The 20,697-nt window shown below is 45.4% G+C and overlaps 1 protein-coding gene across 4 annotated transcripts in view; it reads left to right on the top strand.

Moving 5' to 3' along the window:
* The window catches only part of SYNJ2 (synaptojanin 2), a 257,365-nt gene that overhangs the window by 217,490 nt on the left and 19,178 nt on the right, over positions 1-20,697 (top strand). For all 4 annotated transcript variants that reach the window (XM_029596673.1, XM_029596671.1, XM_029596672.1 and 1 more), the window contains 4 exons: positions 2,167-2,245; positions 4,152-4,320; positions 17,007-17,174; positions 18,934-19,059. In XM_029596673.1, the coding sequence (XP_029452533.1) occupies positions 2,167-2,245; positions 4,152-4,320; positions 17,007-17,174; positions 18,934-19,059 (542 nt within the window). The remainder of the gene's footprint in view (positions 1-2,166; positions 2,246-4,151; positions 4,321-17,006; positions 17,175-18,933; positions 19,060-20,697) is intronic.

Here is a 20,697-nt window from a genome sequence, read left to right as displayed (position 1 = left end):
TGTTTGGCAAAGAGGGCTAACAGAAGGATTAGCTTTCAGTTCTTTGTGGGTCTAGGTGACAGCCCTGTTCTGATTTTGAAGGAAAGTACAGGTTGGATTTGCATCCAAATATAATCAGTCTTCTGAAAAGAGTGAAGCATTTGCGTCCACTGGTGCAGCAGGTGGTTTCCTTCTTGGAACTTTTAATTTGGTGTTGAAAGTTCTCTATGGTTCTCTGTTTGAACTGCTATGGCAGGACTTGCTGAAGGATCTTACATTGAAGGTGGTTGTTCTGGTGGCAATTTATTCAGCTAGGAGGTTTTGAGAAGTTCAAGCTTGGTCTTGTAAGGATCCCTTCCTGCAGATTTCAGAGGATGGTTGCGGACAGTGCCTTCATTTTTGCCAAAAATGATATTTTCATTCCACCACAGGCAGAGGGTGGAGTTTCCTGCATTTCAAAATGTGGCCACTTTGGTGCTGCATGCGCAGGAGCTTCATTTGTTGGATGTGACTGTAAATATTCATTAAGTTATTTATTTATTTTATCCCCTTACAAATCTTTTACTCCTCACTGTTCCTCTTCTTTCTCTATCCCAGTTATTCCACCCCTGGTTTTTTGTAACTGCTTCCCCTTTGCACCAGTTTAGTTCTACTGTTCTTTGCACCCCTTGTTTGTATGTAAACCAGCATGATGTGACTTGTTCATGAATGCCGGTATATAAAAAACCTAAATAAATAAATTAAAATGTGCATTGGACACTGTTGCAGCATTGACAGAAACTGTTGGTGACCTTCCAATCTTATCTCTTGGTTGTTCTACTTGGTGGGGCATCCAAAAGGAAAAGGCTTCTAAGGCGACCATTGCACGTTTGTTTAAGGAGGTCATCTCAGCTCGTATTTGCAAGGGTTGCCCTATTCCAGTGGGGTTAAGATCCCATTCTACTAGGGCTCACATGGCTACCTGGGCTGAATGTCAGTCGGTTTCTCCACAGATCGGCAGAGTGGTGACCTGGTCTTCTCTTCATGCTTTCACAAAGCATTACCGCTTAGATGTTCAGGCACCGGAAACAGCTGGCTTTAGAGAGAGTGTTCTGCGTGCGGGTCTAGGGGTACTTGGGTACATCCCCTGTGTCTGGACTGATCTGGGATATGAACAGGAAAGGAAAATTGGCTCCTAGCTGCTAATTTTCATTCGTGGAATACCACAGATCAGTCCAGAGCCCCACCCTCTCTTTGGTCAGGAAAGACCGCTCAATTCTGCATACAAATAAGAAGACATAGTTGTACAGTTGGGAGTTTTCATTCTCTCTTATCAGTTATCAGACCTCAAGTTTGGGGGGGGGGGTCCATTTTTCCTCTGCTCAAGTTGGGTGGGGAAGTTGTTGGTTAATCTCATCTTGGCTTGGGTACACATCATACTGAGGGACTGCACGTGGCATGCTGACATAAGTAGTGCAGTGTCAGTAAAGCTTTTCTTCTCTCTCCATCTAGTAGGGGAGCAAAACCCATGTGTCTGGACTGAACCGTGGTATTCCAGGAATGAAAATTAGCAGATGACGATCAATTTTCCTTTATACCCCACTGCATGCATGGCACTCGTAGCCCTGCTTTCCTTAGGGAAACCCTAGGGAAGCAGAGTTGTAACACCAGAACTGGATCACCAGAATCTCAGGGACCCAAACATGGCACTACAAAGTTAGCTCTAATAGCATTTAGGAACAAACCCTCACAAATCTGGCAACAATAGATATGTTTTTTTTTATTTTCTTATTTGGTTTTCATATTTTCAAAAAAACTGTGGTGTCATCATCTGTGCAAGAGTTTGTTCCATTCCTGAGGTCTGAGCATTTGCCTAATTTATCATTTTCAAAGATGTAAAATAATTTCACAGTCCTATCTGGGAAAAGAGGTTTTTGGATGGTGAGATATAGATCTATATCTATCTAAAGAGAAATAAACTGGTAAAGGCTCAGTATTTAAAATTAATCTTTTTCCATACTAAAAATTTACTGTGAATTCTTCTTTGGTATGAATCACATTGATGGAGAAACCATGGCAGGATTATCCTCCTTCCTCTGTCGAGTGTTCATGCCATCCCACAGTTGACTGGTAAGATATGAAAAGACAGAGAGCGGCAGGCACATGACCACGGGCCCACGTTGCAACAATCTTCTCTTCTCTTCATAGGTTCAATCGAGGGCAAATGCTGGTGACATTTGAAGACAGCAGAATGGCTCTTAATGTCCTAGATCTGGATGGCATGAAGGTAAAACTGAAGCTTTGTCATAGTTTAAAGTTTTAATCCCGATTTATTACAAGTCTGAAGGATGTGTGTCCGGGGTGGAAGTGGTGTTCATTTGTCCAGGAAGTGTTATCTGCTACACACCAGAGAACATCAAATGTTAAAACCTGAGATGTACCCAAAATGAAATGAATTGACAGGTAAGGCAACCCTCACAGTCAAGCAAAAAAAAACCAAACATTTTCAGCCGTCAGATTGGATTATATGAGCTCCTGACACCTGTAATTATAGTATCTGTCTGTCCTCTGGTATAACTGCTCAAACAAGGGCACAGACTGACAGATAATCTGCCCAACAAGCGTTTGCTTTTTTACTTTGTAAATGAACATCTAATAAAAATGAGAGGCGATCATTGGAATTTGAGCATTATTGTCTGAGGAAAGGGGAGATTGAAGATGGGTGAGTGACTGGACAAAGAATTTGTGCTTGAGAGCTTTTTGGGGTGTTTTTTCTGTGGGTGGAGAGGAAAGAGCATCCATTAAAGTCGGGCGCAGAAATAGCTGGGAATGAATGATTGACGATAGCAAATAACAAGTTTTGCAGAAGGATAGTAAAGAGAGAGAGGGAAACTTTAAACCACAGATAAACAAGTTGGCGGTGAGAAGGCCAAAAAGAGCCTTGCCACACTGGCGGCTTTGATAGTGTAAAATGAAAGCCCCGTCTCCAAATCTGAAGACTAAAAAAAAAAAAAAGGGGGGCTGACAGGGAAACATTGGGGTTTTTTCAGCATTAATAGCTCTTTTTGCTTTGTTTTTTCCCATATTGGAATTTCTGTCAAAAGCAACCCTGGGCTTTAGGGGGAGAGAAGCTAGAGCTTCCGAGTGCTGGTATTAACTTGGCAAATAGACTTGGCTCCAGCCTGGAACGTCTCTAGATTGCCCCTTTTTTACATGTGTAAATTTACCTACAAACCCTTACTTAAGCGTGTACATTTGAGGTGTATAAAATAGCATATACACAAGTTTATGCTATTTACACACGTATGCGCTCATATTTAAGTGCATAAGGTTTTGAAAATTCACATTTAAAGCAATCTGCAACCTCAAGCAACAATTAAAATTATCCAAATTCTTTGGTCAAAAGAGGCTAAGATTTGTATATGATCCGCATAAAAAGACTGTACGAGTGTTGCTAACGGTGATAGGTAAATGTTAAATAGCGATAAAATAGCACTTTGTGGTGTGCTACACTCTGGTGCACAGTGTAACAGGTCCTGCTGAATTTATCCTGTTGTCATGTGAATCAGACAGTATATTACAGATGGTGTGATCTGGAAGGTAATTGGTCACCCCAGAGCTTTAGGTATTTAGATTTGCTACAGAAGTATAAGGGGAGGATACAGGTTCATCCAACTAAGCTATTCCATGTTTTTATTACTACTTCATTTTCTAAGGAATTCTGGAATATATTTTTCACTTGCCAGTTGTGGGGTAGGATGCGTGGATAGATGGAATAAACACTGTTAATGCATTTTACTTCCAGGCTATATGGCAACAAAAAGGTGAATGTTTTGGAAGGAGGTGTAGATTTTCTATAGCCACCCAGCTATATCTGCAAGATCAAACGGGTCAGTGACTTCTGATCTTGGGATCCCTAACTGCCCCATTCCAGCTCCCACAGCTGGCAGGGAGCTGTACACTGGCAGAAACCAAACTCAGGAGTCATTCTGACTGTCGACTGCTCCTCTGTACAAGCTGTTGCTGGTTACTGAATCATCTGCTAAATGCATTGTATCTGGAAAGAGAGAATTTTTCATTTCCCCACACAAGTGGCCTCTGGTTCTCTGGCAGAGCCGATGTTGTTTGTGGAGATCACACGCTGGATTTTCCATTCATGCTCAGCCCATGCCACTGTTTGCATCACTGTGCAGGTAAAAGGCCGCGGGGTGAGGATCAGGCCAAAGACCAGCAACTGGCTACAGGGTCTACAGGAGGAGATTGCTCGGAAACGGGACAGCATTGCGCCCATGTCGCCTACTGCCAACTCCTGCCTGCTGGAGGAGAACTTCGACTTCTCGTGTCTAGATTACGAGTCAGAAGGTTCGTGGTAGGACACTATTACCAGGGAGCTTACACAGCTTATAGAACTGTTCATGCAATGTTTTATAGAAATCTTGTTCTGACAAACATTAAAGTAATAATGGCATGATACAATCCTGTCACTATGATGGGAACATGCAGCAAAGTTCTCTCTCTGTTATACAGTTTTCATGCTTTGAAAATCTCCCTAACGGGCTGATTCAGTAAAGTCCGCGGGAGAGCGGGCAAATGCCCGCTCTCCCGGCGCGCACACAGGCTACTCGCCTGTGTGCGTGATACAGTATTTAAATGAGGCCCGGCGGCAGAAACGGGCAAAAGGAGGCGCTAGGGATACTAGCGCGTCCCTAGCGCCTCCTTTTGGCCGGGAGCGGCAGCTGTCAGCGGGTTTGACAGCCGATGCTCAATTTTGCCGGCGTCGGTTCTCGAGCCCGCTGACAGCCACGGGCTTGGAAACCGGACGCTGGCAAAATTGAGCGTCCTGTTTTCGACCCGACAGCTGCCGGCTGCCTTCAAATTTTTTTTTATTTTTTTTTTTACTTTTTTTACCCTTCGGGACCTCCGACTTAATATCGCTATGATATTGTCGGAGGGTGCACAGAAAAGCAGTTTTTACTGCTTTTCTGTGCACTTTCCCGGTGCCCGAAGAAATTAGCACCTACCTAATTTCTGAAAGTAAAATGTGCGGCTTGGCTGCACATTTTACTTACTGAATCGCGCGGGAATACCTAACAGGGCCATCAACATGCATTTACATGTTGAGGGCGCTATTAGGTTCGGCGGGTTGGACGTGCGTTTTCCGCCTCTTACTGAATAAAGGGGTAAAGGAAAACGCGTGTCCAATGGCAGGTTAACAGACTGCTCCGTCGAAGCGCACTGTACTGAATCGGCTCGTAAAACTGGGAGAAAAGAGGTGGCAATATTTTTTGTTTAGGTTATTTTTGCTTAATGTGGGAAGGATTTTTACTTTTGTGTTTTGTTACTACAAAAGGCCAATAGTATTGGCTAGAAGTGAGTGTTGTGCAGGCTGGCATAAGGCTAATTCCAATAAAACATACACATAGATGAGAGTATACAAACTTTATTGTCAAAACTCACATAACATTGCATTTACCATAAATAGCATAGCTTCATTCTCACTCATACACATTCATTCTTCCATTTAAAACATTATAACATCTGTCATTTAGCACAATTTTACAAGACAGCACATGAATTAGCCTAACATCAGTGCTTTGACATCAATGATTATGTAACATACCCTTATGGCAATCTGCCATTCATAAATCTAAATGGAGACAATATATCATTACAAAAATGTTTTCGACTACTTCAATTCATGACCATTTTCTCCATGACCCTTAAACTTCTTTACATAAACAATGATGATTGCTGGCTATTGGACTGTCGTTGTCTGTGCTGAAACTCCTCCTTGTATCTTCCAAAATGCCAAATTCCACAAATCTCCCCTATACGATGTTCACCAATCACCCTACAAGAGGCCCTTGTTTCTCCCTTGTGGCTTCATCAGGGGATATGCAAATATCTACAGTAAAACCCAACAGATGTTTAAACATCTCTTCTAAAAAAAAATTGACCACAGCCATGTGGGCAGTACTGGATAAAGGGTTGACGTTCTTCCCCACTGAAAAATATGATCCTTTTTAGACTAGAATTGAATTAAACAAGTTTTTCAGGCATGTGAAATTAAGGGAGTGTTTTGGAGCTCCTCTAGTAACAGAGGGTAATCAGAGGGAATTGTTTAAAGCTTCTGATTCGATGCCTACGAAACCCCCCCCCCCCCCAATACCCTTTAATCATTGCATTCGAATCTTTGGTAATGCAGGATATTCAGGAATTAGAACTGGGTGTAGAGAGAATTAAGTTTAACTTGAGGAATTCATTTTCATTAAACAACTGAGAGAAGATCCCTCAATAGTTATTTGAGCTGCGGACAAACGGGGTGCGGTGGTTGTGCTTGACACCACTCAATATACGCAGGAGATTTTGAGACAGTTGGGAGATAATTTTACATATGTTGTATTAGATCAGGATCCTATGTTGGATGAGGCTTTAGAGGCGCATATCATAATCGTAAAGAATATACATTTTTGTATCAACCTTTTCCAGCTAGGCCGTATTTCTATACTGTTCCTAAAATACATAAATCGCTTAGTTCCCCTCCGGGACGTCCAATCATATCTGGAATAGGTTTGGTTTTTGAACCCACAGCCAAGTTTGTGGACAATCTGTTACAGCCTATAGGAGTAAATGTACCTTCATATGTCAGGGATTCTACTGATTTTATGTTGTCACCTAAAGGGGTGGATCAGAATTTGGTGAGTCTGTTTGTTATGGCAAATATTTCTTCGTTATACACTTGTATCCCGCAGGACCAAGCAATTATGATAGTACAAGAGGCATTAGGGAGTTTATCCTTACCCGATAGCAGGTATGTGTTATTGATTAAATTAGTCATCAAGTGCAGCTACTTTAAATTTGGAATTGTTTTTTATAAACAGATTTGGGGTATCCCAATGGTGTCCCCGTTAGCGCCATCGGTAGCAGGATTATATGTGGCAAGATATGAAACTCAATTCATTTATTCAGCTAAATATTTTCAATGGATTCACATGTGGAAAAGGTATATTGATGATTTATGTTTCTGTGGATAGGAGATTTTGAAACCCTTGCAGAATTTATGAACCATAAAGGAGGAGTACAGGGTATTGAAACTTCGGTGTACAGAAAACCGACTGACAGGAACACATTGTTATATGCTCAGTTTTCATCCTAGAAAATTGAAGGATAACATTCGTATGGGCAATTTCTTAGATACCGTAGACTCTGCTCCTCAGTGGATAAGTACAAAGTGTTTTCACAAGAATTATGTCAAAGGTTAATGGATAGGGGTTATAGTTATAAAATGGTGCGGAGGGCCTATAAAAGGGGTCTCTACATCAATCGTGACAACTTACTGATAACTCAACGTAAGGAACCCATATCTAGAATCATTTGTACACTTCCTTTTTCATCTAAGATGATGCAAATTAAATTATTGTACGTCATTGGTCGATGCTGAAATCTTTGGCATGTTTCACCAAAAAAGGTAAAAATCTTAAAAACAGATTAGTAAAACATGGGGGACAATAACACAGAGGAAGTACAGAAGGGTCAGTGGACTTGTGGGCAGTGTTCTGTTTGTCCACATGCAGTGGTTATTCAAACGTATAAACATCCAGTACTGAAACGTCCCTATGTTGTAGCCGGTCGGTTCACTTGTGCGACTCAGAGTGGTGTATGCGATAGTATGCCCATGTTTGTTGGTATATATAGGCCAGACCAATAGATCCATTCGTCAGCGCATTACGGAACACAAAAGTTGTGTTAGGACAAATAAGGAAAATGTCCCATTGGTATCCCATTGGAAGCAGAGAGGTCATTCTATTGATGATATTTAATTTTTCATCATTAAACATTGTTATTGTGCAGATGGAGATATGTCTCGGTTACTCAGGTAATGGGAGCAGAGATGCATCTTTGAGTGGCAAACTTTGGCACCTATGGGTCTAAACTGAAATTGAGTGGTCGGCATTTATATAGTTATTATTGGTTTCTAATAGGCTAAGTGGTAAAGGGAAGTGTATGGGAGTGATGCTGCCGACGGTATAAAGGTTGATGGTAAGAACAAGGGGTTTTGTATGTGGTATTAAGAGACATTACGTGATTCTTATTTGGAGGTTTAGGATGTAAAAAGGGTGTCCTCATTTGGTGGTGTAGTACGTAAAAAAAAGGGGTTATCTTTGTCTCTTTAAAATGTGTGAAAGGCAATTTGTGGTGATGGTTAGTATTAGGTCTGCGCAGGCACGTAGACTGATGCAGCGAAACGTCAGCGGGTGGCATTCGGCATCGGCACGTAGACTGATACAGTGAAACGTTAGTGGACATCAGTAGGCGGTGTTCGCGGCAGATTGGTGTGCGCTGATTACATGGAATTTAAAAGGCGAGCGGTCTAGTGAACATATCACCATTTAAGGTTGTTTTGTGGTTGAGCGGAACGCTGGAATGAGAAATCAGGTGGAAGATAGAACAGGAACATGTTGATTAACCCGATGGGGTAAGTGGTGAATTAAGGTTGTTGTATTTATTGTAGAAGTTCATTGATTTGGGTGCTATATGTGTTAAGTATTTGTATGATGGATGGTTTTGGCTGATATAAGTATCAAACATAATATTGGTTGAGTTGTAGAAATATATTTAGACGATTAAAACACGATATATTTTTTGAAATAGGTGGCTCTGCTGTGTTTTACAGGTTGTGAATAACCTAATTTGATCAGATAAATCAACAAATGTGTACAGGTGATATTGCTAGTGAAGGCAGCAACTGTTATGTTTTAACTTGGTTCGTGGGCCCTTGGGTCATAGAGAGAGCTAACTCCACCCACAGGGAGGAGCCCTGTGGGGACTCTCCACGACAGGTGGAGTCTCAGTAGTGATGGACACAGGAGTCAGAGAATATTTATTGTACAGCAAAGAGATACCCGAGGAGCGGGTTGTAAACTCAGTCCTGGAATAGTAGACCGACCTGGAATGGATTCTCCGGTAGTGGTCCGCAGAGCAGGGTAACCCGGGAATCCTGGCTTCTGGATAACCTTGTGTGTGGCACTCCGGTGATGATCCGCCATGCGGGGTAGGCCAGAGGCAGATGTAAGTAACTGATACAAGACAGTGTCAATCCGGTAGTGGTCCGCAGAGCGGGGTAACCTGGAAAGTACTTGCTTCAGATATAGCTTGTGCGTTATAGCTCTGGTAGTGGTCCGCAGCACAGGGTAAGCCAGAGGTAGGTTTTGGCACAGGACAACGTGGATCCTGTAGTGGTCCGCAGAGCGGGTTAACCCGAGGATCCACCCAGCAGGATAGATGAGGTAATGAAGAGTAAGTCTTGTACTCACAATGCAGTAGAGAATTCGTAGTAGCAGCAGCAGAGATCCAATGCAGGAGAACTCACTTAGCTGGAGAAGAAGAGACAGGCAGAGAAGGCCCTCCTAGAAGTGGATAGTCCTGAGTGCAGCAAGGCCCCCCGAGGAGCAGGTACCTGAGTCACTCAGCCAGGAACGCCGGTACAGCGATGCGAAGCGTCTCAGAAAGGAATAGCAAGGTGGAATCCTTGCTAACTCGTAGATGGAAAAGTCCGGTTAGCTTAAATACACGTAGGCAGTGACGTCATGTGGAGGGGTTCCTGCCATGACGAGCACAAGAAGGAGGCAGGCGCGTGTGTGCCCTAGGTCACTCTGGGTTTAAGATGGCGACGTGGATCGCTCTCGCCGTCACAGGAACGCCAAGGTTGTCTTGCTGAGGCAGCCATCTTAGCCAGAATCAAGGCTACTGGGCAAAATGAGGTGAGCAGCAAAGGTCGCAGCCGTCTGCGACCGGGCACAACAGCAACAAGATCAGTATGTCGTGGTAATTAGATTCCTTAGGGTTTGTTGGTAGCATGGTCGTGTGTGTGGTGGGGTTTTTAGATGTGGTATGGCAGTTGTTATACTATGTGATCAGTAGTGAGGTATAGGTTACATCTGTTGGGTTTTATTGTAGATATTCGCATATCCCCTGATGAAGCCATACGGGAAAAACAAGGGCCTCTTGTAGGGTGATTGGTGAACATCGTATAGGCCGGGAGATTTGTGGAATTTGGCATTTCGGAAGATACAAGGAGGAGTTTCAGCACAGACAACGACAGTAAAATAGCCAGCAATCATCGTTGTTTATGTAAAGAAGTTTAAGAGTCATGGAGAAAATGGTCATGAATTGAAAGAGGAAGTAGTCGAAAACATTTTTGTAATGATATATTGTCTCTATTTAGATTTATGAATAGCAGATTGCCATACGGGTACGTTACATAATCATTGATGTCAGCGCACTGATATTAGGCTAATCCATGTGCTGGTCTTGTAAAATTGTGCTAAATGACAAATGTAATAATGTTTTAAATAGAGGAATGAATGTGTATGAGTGAGAAGGAAGCTATGCTATTTATGGTAAATATAAATATGCAGTAAAGTAATTCAAGAAAATTAATGAATATATGCTTTCTCCGAGGACAAGCAGGATGGTAGTCCTCACTCATGGATGTCTACCTCGGATGGAGCCCGGTCCAGATCTTTGATCTCAAAGAATCTAGATCTTTCAAGCATGCCCTGCTGAGCATGTGCAGCTGTAGTTATCTCCCTGCCCCCTAGGCAGAGTCCCTCGGTCAATTTTCTTTTTCCCATGGAGCCGTGTGTGTCACGGTATTCAGCTTTGCTCTCTCCTCAGTTTTTGTAATTGATTTTTTCTAGAGCTGCAGCGGTTTTTCTTTCCTTAGTTGCTGTGCAGCTTTGCAGAGTCTAATACTATCCCTTATTAAATAAAAACTGCACCTGCAGTTTAGTATATGGCTCTTTACTTACTTACGGGCCAATGCAGTAAAGTGCGCTCAGGCCGAGCGCACCGTTAGCCCCCATTTGGATGTGCGTTTTCAACGCGCGTCCAACCCCCCGAAACTAATAGCATCCGCAATATGCAAATGCACGTTGATGAGCCTATTAGTTAGTCCCATGCGATACAGAAAGTAAAATGTACAGCCAAGCCGCACATTTTACTTTCAGAAATTAACGCCTGCCAAAGGCAAGAATTAATTTCGGCCGGCACCAGGAAAGTGTACAGAAAAGCAGAAAAAACTGTACACCCTCCAACTTAATATCATAGCGATATTAAGTCGGAGGCCCCAAAATAAAAAATCTAAAAAAAAAAAAGAAAATCTGCCCACGGGTTGGAAAACGGATGCTCAATTTTGATGGCGTCCGTTTTCCGAACCCCTGGCTGTCAGGAGTTCGACAACAGACACCGGTAAAATTAAGCATCGGCTGTCAAACCTGCTGACATCCGCCGCTTCTGTCAAAAAGGAGGCGCTGGGGACGTGCTAGTGTCCCTAGCACCTCCTTTTTACCACGGGCCCTAGTTTGCATACCTGGTCTTCCTGAATCTTGCACCCAGGAGATTGGGCGCTCGTCGACTCTCCCGCGAAGTTTTCTGTATCGGCCTGTTTGTTTGTTTTTCTACTTTTGTCAGGTGCTGGCAGGACTGACTGAATGCAGTCCATGAGTGATCCATGCAGGCCGCTGAGCCTGGGGACTTGCCTGAGTTCTACCCGGGCAGGAGTTCCATGTTGTTTCACTGATCGATTGATGTTGATGGAAGCTCGGACAGTGAAGAGATCAAGGACCACATCGTTGCTGTGGAGGGGGAGAACTCATCCTCCCCACATTCAAAGGCATGAGCCTTGAAAGATGTAGCCTCCCCTCCTGTTTTGCCTGTAATTGGCAGTGCAGTCTTCTTGTGAGAGAGGATAATCAGGATCCTGGGTAAGTGACATTGCTGCTGCACCTTTGTTGCCATGCCCAGTAATGGTTGCCCATACACACCTGTGCCAGTGCACTGATGGTCTGATGCATCAATGACAGGACCACATTGGGAAACAGGATTGCCATTGAGCGCCATGGTCCACCTTGACCCCGTAGAGGTGCCAGGGTGCCCTCGATGTCGTCAAGATGTGTGACCGCCCTCAATACCATAAATGACACACAGACACCATCAAGCGCTGTGCACGCACAAAGCACACAGGTTGGGCCTTCTGTGCTGTAGGCGTTGGCGGGCGCCCTAGAGTTTTGATGCACCAGAGGAACTGCATCGACCTTAGCGTCATCAAACACCTTGGGCCTCAATGCAGCAGAGTACTGGCACCAATCCCTAGTGTCACAGTCCGGACAGTGTCGGGAACCGGGACTGCCATTGACACCCTCTGCCATTGAGATGCGTGTGAGGTTGCCCTCAATGCCATCACCGTGCAGAACCACTTTGATACCACTGTCTACCTCGATTCCATCGAGGTGTGGGACCACCATGGAGGCGATCAGGAGCAGGGCCAGCGCGTCCATTAGGCAAACTTCAGTGGTCACCTAGGGGGCCAAGCCATAGGGGGCGCCGAAGAGCAGCCATGTGATGCCGCAAGCGGGGCCTGTCCCGCTCGCGGCAAAGAGAAATAGAGACTGTGTGTTTCTCAGGGCTGCGAGTAGCACGCTGCTCTCGGCCCTGAGAAGCACACAGTTAGCACTGAAACGGGGGAGGGGTGGCAGCCTCAGGGTTGCCTAGGGCGCCGAATACCCTTGCACCGGCCCTGATCGGGAGTGTTGGCCAGTGATGCCATTCATTGCCACTCTCCCCAATGTCAAGCACCATAGACAAGGCACTGGGATCACCATTGAGCGCCCTGGTTGCCCTCAAGACATCGACCACCGGGGCTTCTGAGATCCCTCTAGTAATACTGAAGCCCTCGGGTGACAGGGGTTTCAGGCCTTGGATGACTTGGTGCTGTTGAGCACTGGGGTCACTAGTGACTCAAGGCACCCCAAAATGAGACATCCAGGCACAGTGGTCTAGTGCCCTTGAGGCTTCTCTGCAGAGTCCAGATGGGGTAACGAATTATCCTGCTGTTCTATCACTGGCGTATGGCTATTGGGCACCATGGATGCAGATGATCTCGGGGGCCTGAGCTGCTGGGATCAGGGGGGGCATTGCGGCCCGGCTTGGCTTCATTGCACCTTCTGTGCTAATGAGTGCTAGGGTTCTGTCAAAGCTATCATTATCCATGGCCACTGATGAGGGATGCCATTGAGCTCCCAGCATCTATGCCCTTGGACATATAGGACAAAAGCCTGTTTCATATACTCCACTTGCCTACAGGATATAACCTGGTCGCTTGCTACCCCTCCACCCACTGATTTCCTCCAACCAAGATGCGTACCTTCCCCATCCCCATCATTAGCCACCACGTCAGAAACAACTCCAAACCCACTATCTTTCCTATCATACAACTGAAGAGGCTGATCCCTATCATGATCTCTCCCTTCACACAACTACTGGGCCTCTCTCTGTTCTCAATAACCCTTTTTAATGCCCAATCCCTCACAAAAAAAAACCCACATCATCGACGACTATCTATTGGATGCCAAACCCAACATTTGTGCAATTACAGAAACATGGCTGAAACCCACCGACACAGCGCTAATCAACCAGCTTCCCACTCAGATATACGACATACTATCAGTTCCAAGACTCAAAAAAAAGAGGCGACTGTCTTCTCCTAGTGGCAAAAAAAGACTTAAGACTTACCCTCCAACTCACAGATTCAGCTGCAAATCTCGAATTTGCAGTCTTCAAATCTGCTCATCTTCAAATATGTCTAATTTATGCCCCCCCCCCCGGGGCTCTTAGAATCAGACCCTTCCCCACTAATTGAACGCATCGCCAAACATATTAACTCCGATGCCCCAGCTATAATCCTGGGAGACTTCAACCTACACGTGGACGTGTCTCCTCAATCCTTCAATTGCGAAACCTTCCTCTCCTCTGGTAGTTACTTGGGTTTCAAGCAAATCATAAACAGCCCCACTCATAAAGCAGGACACACTCTGGACTTAATATTCTTAAACAAAGGCCTCACTCTCTCGTCCAAGCCTATATGCACACCTGTCCCTTGGTCAGACCACTGGATGATCACTACGGTCCTAGATTTCACCAAGATCACACCCCAACCATTTCCCAAGATCACAATCCAATTCAGAAAACCCTGTACCTTGGACAATCTCAGCTCCCACCTCTCCAAAGAATTAGATCAGCTTGAGCTCTGACGCAGCTGCGGCCACCACTTCATGGTTCAAGATAACCAATAAAGTAGCAGATCTAATCTGCCCTATAACTACCAAAGTATTACACCCTAACCCGGATAACAGAAAACCTTGGTTCACATCAGAATTGAAATCCCTCAAACAAGAATTAAGAAGCAAAGGACACAGATGGCGGAAAAACCCCTCCACAACGACTCAAGCTGCCTTCAAAGAGACCATGCACCGTTACAGGAACTCGATCCTCCGAACAAAGAGAGATTTCTTCGCCCAAAAAATTCATCACTTTACCTTTGACCCTAAAGCCCTCTCTTACATTTCGTCTACCAAATCGTCCCCACCAACTATTCCCGATGACCAAGCTTTAAGCAAAGCTACAGAACTAGCTACGTACTTTGAAAAAAAAATCACCAACTTGGTAGCTCCGCTTATTTCAAACAATAACCAACCACATCCCCCCGACAACACTACAATTCAGCAAAAAAACCAGACTCGAATCATTCAAACCCACGTCTTCATTGGAGATAGAAATCATGCTCAAGAAGCTCAAGCCTTCCTCTCGTCCATCGGACCCAATTCCGTCAAATCTTCTCATCTCCATCCCTAAAACCATTGCTAAGCCTATTTCTAAAATCATAAATTGCTCTCTGGCACGAGGTCTAGTACCAGACGATCTTAAGCTCGCTATTCTCAAACTTCTGTTAAAAAAACCCTAACTTGTCACCAGCGGATCCCGCCAACTTCCGCCCTATAGCAAACTTACTGTTTATTGCCAAACTCCTGGAAAAAAATCGTTAAGCAACTCACTGAATACCTGGACTTTCACAAGATTCTAGCCCCGAAACAGTTCGGGTTCCGCAAATCACTAAACATGGAATCCCTCTATATCTCACTTTCAGACACTATCATCCTTTACCTAGAAAAAAGACAACCCTACCTTCTCGCTCTTCTAGATTTATCCGCAGCCTTCGACACCATGAACCACTCAGTACTATTAGATCGTCTCACGGACATAGGCATTACAGGAATTGCACTTAGCTGGTTCAAGTCATTCCTCAGTAACAGATTCTTTAAAGTCAAAATTAACAACAAAGAATCCCACCCCGTCAGTTCCACTCTGGGAGTCCCTCAAGGATCCTCTCTCTCTCCAACTCTCTTCAAACATTTACCTTCTCCCACTCTGCCATCTCCTTGCAAATCTAAAGCTAACCCATTATATCTACGCTGACGATGTGCAGGTTCTCATCCCTATCAAGGACTCCCTCCCCAAAACCCTCAGCTTCTGGAACAGTTGCCTTCAATCAATCAACCACCTTCTCACCAGCCTCAACTTAGTCCTTAACACCAATAAAACTGAGATCCTTATCTCCCAAGACGACGACAATGGATCAACCAACATACCAATCACTTCGCAATTAAATATCTCCTCCCATGTGAGAAACCTTGGTGTTATTCTGGATAACAACATAAACTTAAAAAAATTTGTCAATAATACCACAAAGGACTGTTTCTTCAAACTAAAAGTCCTGAAAAAGCTGAGACCCCCTCCTCCACTTCCATGACTACTGCACGGTGCTTCAATCCATCATTTTTTCAAAAATTGACTACTGTAATGCGCTCCTTCTAGGTCTCCCAGCAAACACAATCAGACCCCTGCAGATGGTACAGAACTCCACCGCTTGGATTCTGACCAATACCAACAGAAGAGAGCACATCCCGCCCATACTTCGTAACCTGCACTGGCTACCCATCAAATTCAGAATTCTCTACAAAGTCCTCACAATAATTCACAAGGCCACGCACAGTCTAATACCTCTTGACCTTATCTTACCTCTTTGTCTCCACGAGTCTTCCAGACCGGTCAGATAGGCTTAAAAGGCACTCTTTACGCTCCCCCAGCAAAGACCACCTTAAAACGCGCCCTATCCACTGCTGGTCCCTCACAATGGAATGCACTCCCCCCAGATCTCCGGCAAGAACCATGCCCACTAACGTTCAAAAAATAAACTCAAAACTTGGTTATTCAAACCAGCTTTTCCCTAATCGGATGATCGTTCCTCTCACCCAGAAATGATCTATCCCAGCTGCATTTAGTGGCCATCACAGCCGGATAGTCAATGGGCAGATCAGGGATGGCATTACTTATCTGTTTTCCGTAAGTGGATAATTGCTGATATTCAGACTTACCCAGGTAAGTTAACTGGATATGGTAGATCTGCTGCAGGATATATTTCTAGGAAGGAACTATCTTTTCAGTTAAGGATGACTCTTAAGGCCAAGAAAAGTAAAATATCTGTCAGTTTCTTATTATAGGCAGACAGATCTTTTATAACTGCAGTTGATTTACAATCATTATTTAAAAGTTATTATAACTGAATTCTTTAAGTGCTGGCTCTGCAAATATGATGTTCCATGGTTCAGGGATATTGCAAGGTTGTTATTTAAAACTGAGGTCAAGATTATTTAGTGTCTCTTGTGTTCCGCTTATCAGTATGTGAGCGGGTGACGGATCCTTCCCTCATTTTTCTCCCACTTCCCTACTAAGATGGTAGCTCTGGTGATCCTGGTTCCCTTACTGGCTAAAGATAGGTTTCCTCTAAATCTAAACCATTCAGTGTTTCTCTGTGCCAGCAGGAGGCACCGCTGTAACTCACGTGGCCCAGTCTGCTTCACCAGGGTCCGAGTGCATCTTGATGACCCAAATGGACAGGAGACTCAAATCAAGTTTCCTAGGCTACAACCTGTATACTCAGTTTTGTTTTGATATGAAACTCAATATCAAATGCTGAATGCAGAAAACATGTGACCTTTTTGCAAAATGACAGGCGTTGAGTGGCACCTCATAGACTAACCAATTTAGTCTATAAGGTTCCACGTGACACCTGCCACGTTTGCTACACCAAACTACACGGCTATTCCTCTGTAGGTCTTTGGAAGATGTAACCTAAAACTGTGTCCTTCCAGGTGATGTGCTGGATGATGACTCTGATGACATGGTGCCCCAGCACCTGCTCATGGAGAAGACTCTGGCACCCCAGATGCTGGCAGAAGCACCGGAGGCTCCAGCTGTGGTGGCACTTGCTTCATACCAGTCTCCCCAGCTTGTGAAACGGAAACCACATTCATTCAAAGGTAAAGCAAGCAATGTGCAAAGAGAAACTGAGCCTTGAATAAAAGGTCAAATGACGGCAAATATTAATACCCGCCTAGTAGCAAGCTGACAGAATGTAGTGGGTTTTTTTAAGCAGGTTCTCAGTCTCCCAAAACTTCTACACACTCCCTGGAGTAGAGCGGTGTCACCGATCACATTACAGTACAACACGCTGACGGGTTCATACTGGGTGTAATGTCACTTGTAATCCCCTGCTAATGTATTAGCCCCCACCCTATTTCCTCCCCAGAACTCGATTCACCCCCTCCATTCATCTTGAAACTCCCCCCTCAGTTCCTGAATCCCCTCACTAGTGTTTAATTTTTTACTGCGGTCGTTAATTTTTATTATTATGCCTGTTTTCTTTCTCAAGTCCCCGTTCTTCTCGCCCTTGTTTTATGTAACTTTATTTTTCCATGTGTAAACCGGCAGGATGTCCCTACGAATGTCGGTAAAGAAAAACCTTAAATAAATAACTTGTAGCTGATAAGGAGCAGAGAGCACAAGGGAGACATTGCCAGCTGTCTAGCCACAAACTAAAGATTGCCAGCCTGTAGGTTGAAATATAGGGGTAGATTTTAGTAACATGCGTGCGTGCGTCCATGTGAGCGCGCTACCCGGCGTGCACACATGGACGCCCGATTTTATAACATGCGTACGCAGGTGCACGCATGTTATAAAATGGGGGGGTGGGGGTGCACACTAGTGCATCTTGCACGTGCCGATGCCCCCAGCCTTCACCCGTTCCCTCCCTCTACTCTATCCTTTCTAAACCCCCCCACCCCCCATTCCTTTAACTTACCATTTGCGCCTGCCTTGAGGCAGGCGCAGGTTGTGTACACCGGCATGTGATCCCCTGGCACAGCAGCAAATGGCCACTGTGCCGGGGACCTCTAGCTCCGCCCCGCCCCCTTTTTTGAAGCCCCGGGACATAGGCGCATCCCGGGGCTTTACGCACGTCTCCGGGCCTTTTGAAAATAGACCCGGCGTATGTAACCCCACCTACGAGGAGGATTTACGCGCATAGGCATTTTAAAATCTACCCCACAATGCATAGTTAATCAGATGTGCTTTGGTGCACCCTAGTAATTGAAATAGACCTTGTTAATCCTTTGGCTGTTACATGTATTGCATCCCATTTGTTGCTTCTTGTGCTGGATAACTCTGAAGCAAGGTTTCAAAAAAGCCAAATGTTGTTTGCATTTTCGACTGTTGGAGGATGGCTCCCTTTAGAGGGGGAATATTACAACCTCCCTATATTTGTCCACCAAAGGAAAGTTTTTGTCTGCTGGGGGTGGTGTCGTATACATCTCAGGGTAGGTATAGGCTGGTAATCTCAGGGCTTTCAAAGCCACTGTGTAGATCTTGCACAGAGTTTGCTGGGGATTTTTTTTTTGGCTGAAGAGTTACATCTGCGGCATAGAAAAGTGCTAAAATTGGAGGTGCCCGTTAAACACTTTCAGATTGGTAGCTATCCTTCAGAGGGCAGACAAGTATGCGGGCGGCAGAGGTTAACTGCTGATCGCAGGGTTCAATTTTTTTCTTGTTCTAGTCTGCGGCATTGCTATAAACTTGAAACTAGAATGCCAGAAATAGAGGAGCAGATTTGTCAGTTTTGCCCTTGCCTTTTCCTCACTAAAAATACTAGAAAGGTTTGCTTGATAAATCCGATGCAGTTTTTGCACAGGGCCTGTCTTTCCCATCTCTGCAGAAAGGAAATACCGATCTTGTATCTTTCAGACGATACAGACCTGGCTATCCTCAAACAGGATCTGGAAGCAGCAGGGAAGCAGCACCGCCGCTCACCAAGCAGGTCCCTGTCCGTTCCTAGCCGGCCTCGGCCTCCTCGGAGGCCTCCACCACCAAGTAAGAGTTGCTCCTTTCTTTTTGCTAAAGAACCAAGGCCCCCATTGTATGGAATTCACAGGAGGCAAACGTCCCCAGAGTCAGCCCAGATAACATTCACGTAGCCAGTAGGCTCACTAAGCCTGTGCCTAGTGAGGCAAAAGTCTGGGGACAGCAAGCTAGCTGAAGGTTTTGTTGCTTTCCAGCTGTGCCAATCCTCAACCAGCAGAGAAACAGCCCTCTGGTTCCTAGGCAGCATGCAGGGAGTGAGCTTGGAGCAGACAGAGCAAAGGAGGATCATTTTAGTGAGATTAGGAGGGGCTGAGTAGAGATGATTGGGTGGGGGGAGGTTAGAGGCTGGGGAATGAGAGGATAGGTTGGGGAGTGTGTGTGATAGAGAAGGGAACGGGGAAGGGGCAGTGTTAGAGCGTGTGTGTGTGTGTGATAGAGAAGGGAACGGGGAAGGGGCAGTGTTAGAGCGTGTGTGTGGGTGTGATAGAGAAGGGAACAGGGAAGGGGCAGTGTTACAGCGTGTGTGTGTGTGTGATAGAGAAGGGAACGGGGAAGGGGCAGTGTTAGAGCGTGTGTGTGGGTGTGATAGAGAAGGGAACAGGGAAGGGGCAGTGTTACAGCATGTGTGTGTGTGTGATAGAGAAGGGAACGGGGAAAGGGCAGTATTAGAGCGTGTGTGTGTGTGTGATAGAGAAGGGAACGGGGAAGGGGCAGTGTTAGAGCATGTGTGTGATAGAGAAGGGAACGGGGAAGGGGCAGTGTTAGAGCGTGTGTGTGATAGAGAAGGGAACGGGGAAGGGGCAGTGTTAGAGCGTGTGTGTGGGTGTGATAGAGAAGGGAACAGGGAAGGGGCAGTGTTACAGCATGTGTGTGTGTGTGATAGAGAAGGGAACGGGGAAAGGGCAGTATTAGAGCGTGTGTGTGTGTGTGATAGAGAAGGGAACGGGGAAGGGGCAGTGTTAGAGCGTGTGTGTGTGTGTGTGATAGAGAAGGGAACGGGGAAGGGGCAGTGTTAGAGCATGTGTGTGATAGAGAAGGGAACGGGGAAGGGGCAGTGTTAGAGCATGTGTGTGATAGAGAAGGGAACGGGGAAGGGGCAGTGTTAGAGCATGTGTGTGATAGAGAAGGGAACGGGGAAGGGGCAGTGTTAGAGCGTGTGTGTGTGATAGAGAAGGGAACGGGGAAGGGGCAGTGTTAGAGCGTGTGTGTGTGATAGAGAAGGGAACGGGGAAGGGGCAGTGTTAGAGCGTGTGTGTGTGATAGAGAAGGGAACGGGGAAGGGGCAGTGTTAGAGCGTGTGTGTGTGATAGAGAAGGGAACGGGGAAGGGGCAGTGTTAGAGTGTGTGTGTGTGATAGAGAAGGGAACGGGGAAGGGGCAGTGTTAGAGCGTGTGTGTGTGATAGAGAAGGGAACGGGGAAGGGGCAGTGTTAGAGCGTGTGTGTGTGATAGAGAAGGGAACGGGGAAGGGGCAGTGTTAGAGCGTGGGTGTGGGTGTGATAGAGACGGGGAAGGGGCAGTGTTAGAGCGTGTGTGTGTGTGTCTGTGTATCTGCCAGATTTAGGTGCAATGTTAAAGAGGAAATTTAAGGGGGAGCAGGACTGTAGCATGGTAGGGATACCTGCCTCCCCCCCTTTCTATCACACTA

The sequence above is a fragment of the Rhinatrema bivittatum genome, chromosome 3 (genome assembly GCF_901001135.1).
Source record: "Rhinatrema bivittatum chromosome 3, aRhiBiv1.1, whole genome shotgun sequence".
Taxonomy (NCBI): Eukaryota; Metazoa; Chordata; class Amphibia; order Gymnophiona; family Rhinatrematidae; genus Rhinatrema; species Rhinatrema bivittatum.
The sequence above is the reverse complement of the archived record's forward strand: the minus strand, read 5'-3'. Positions and strand labels throughout refer to the sequence as shown.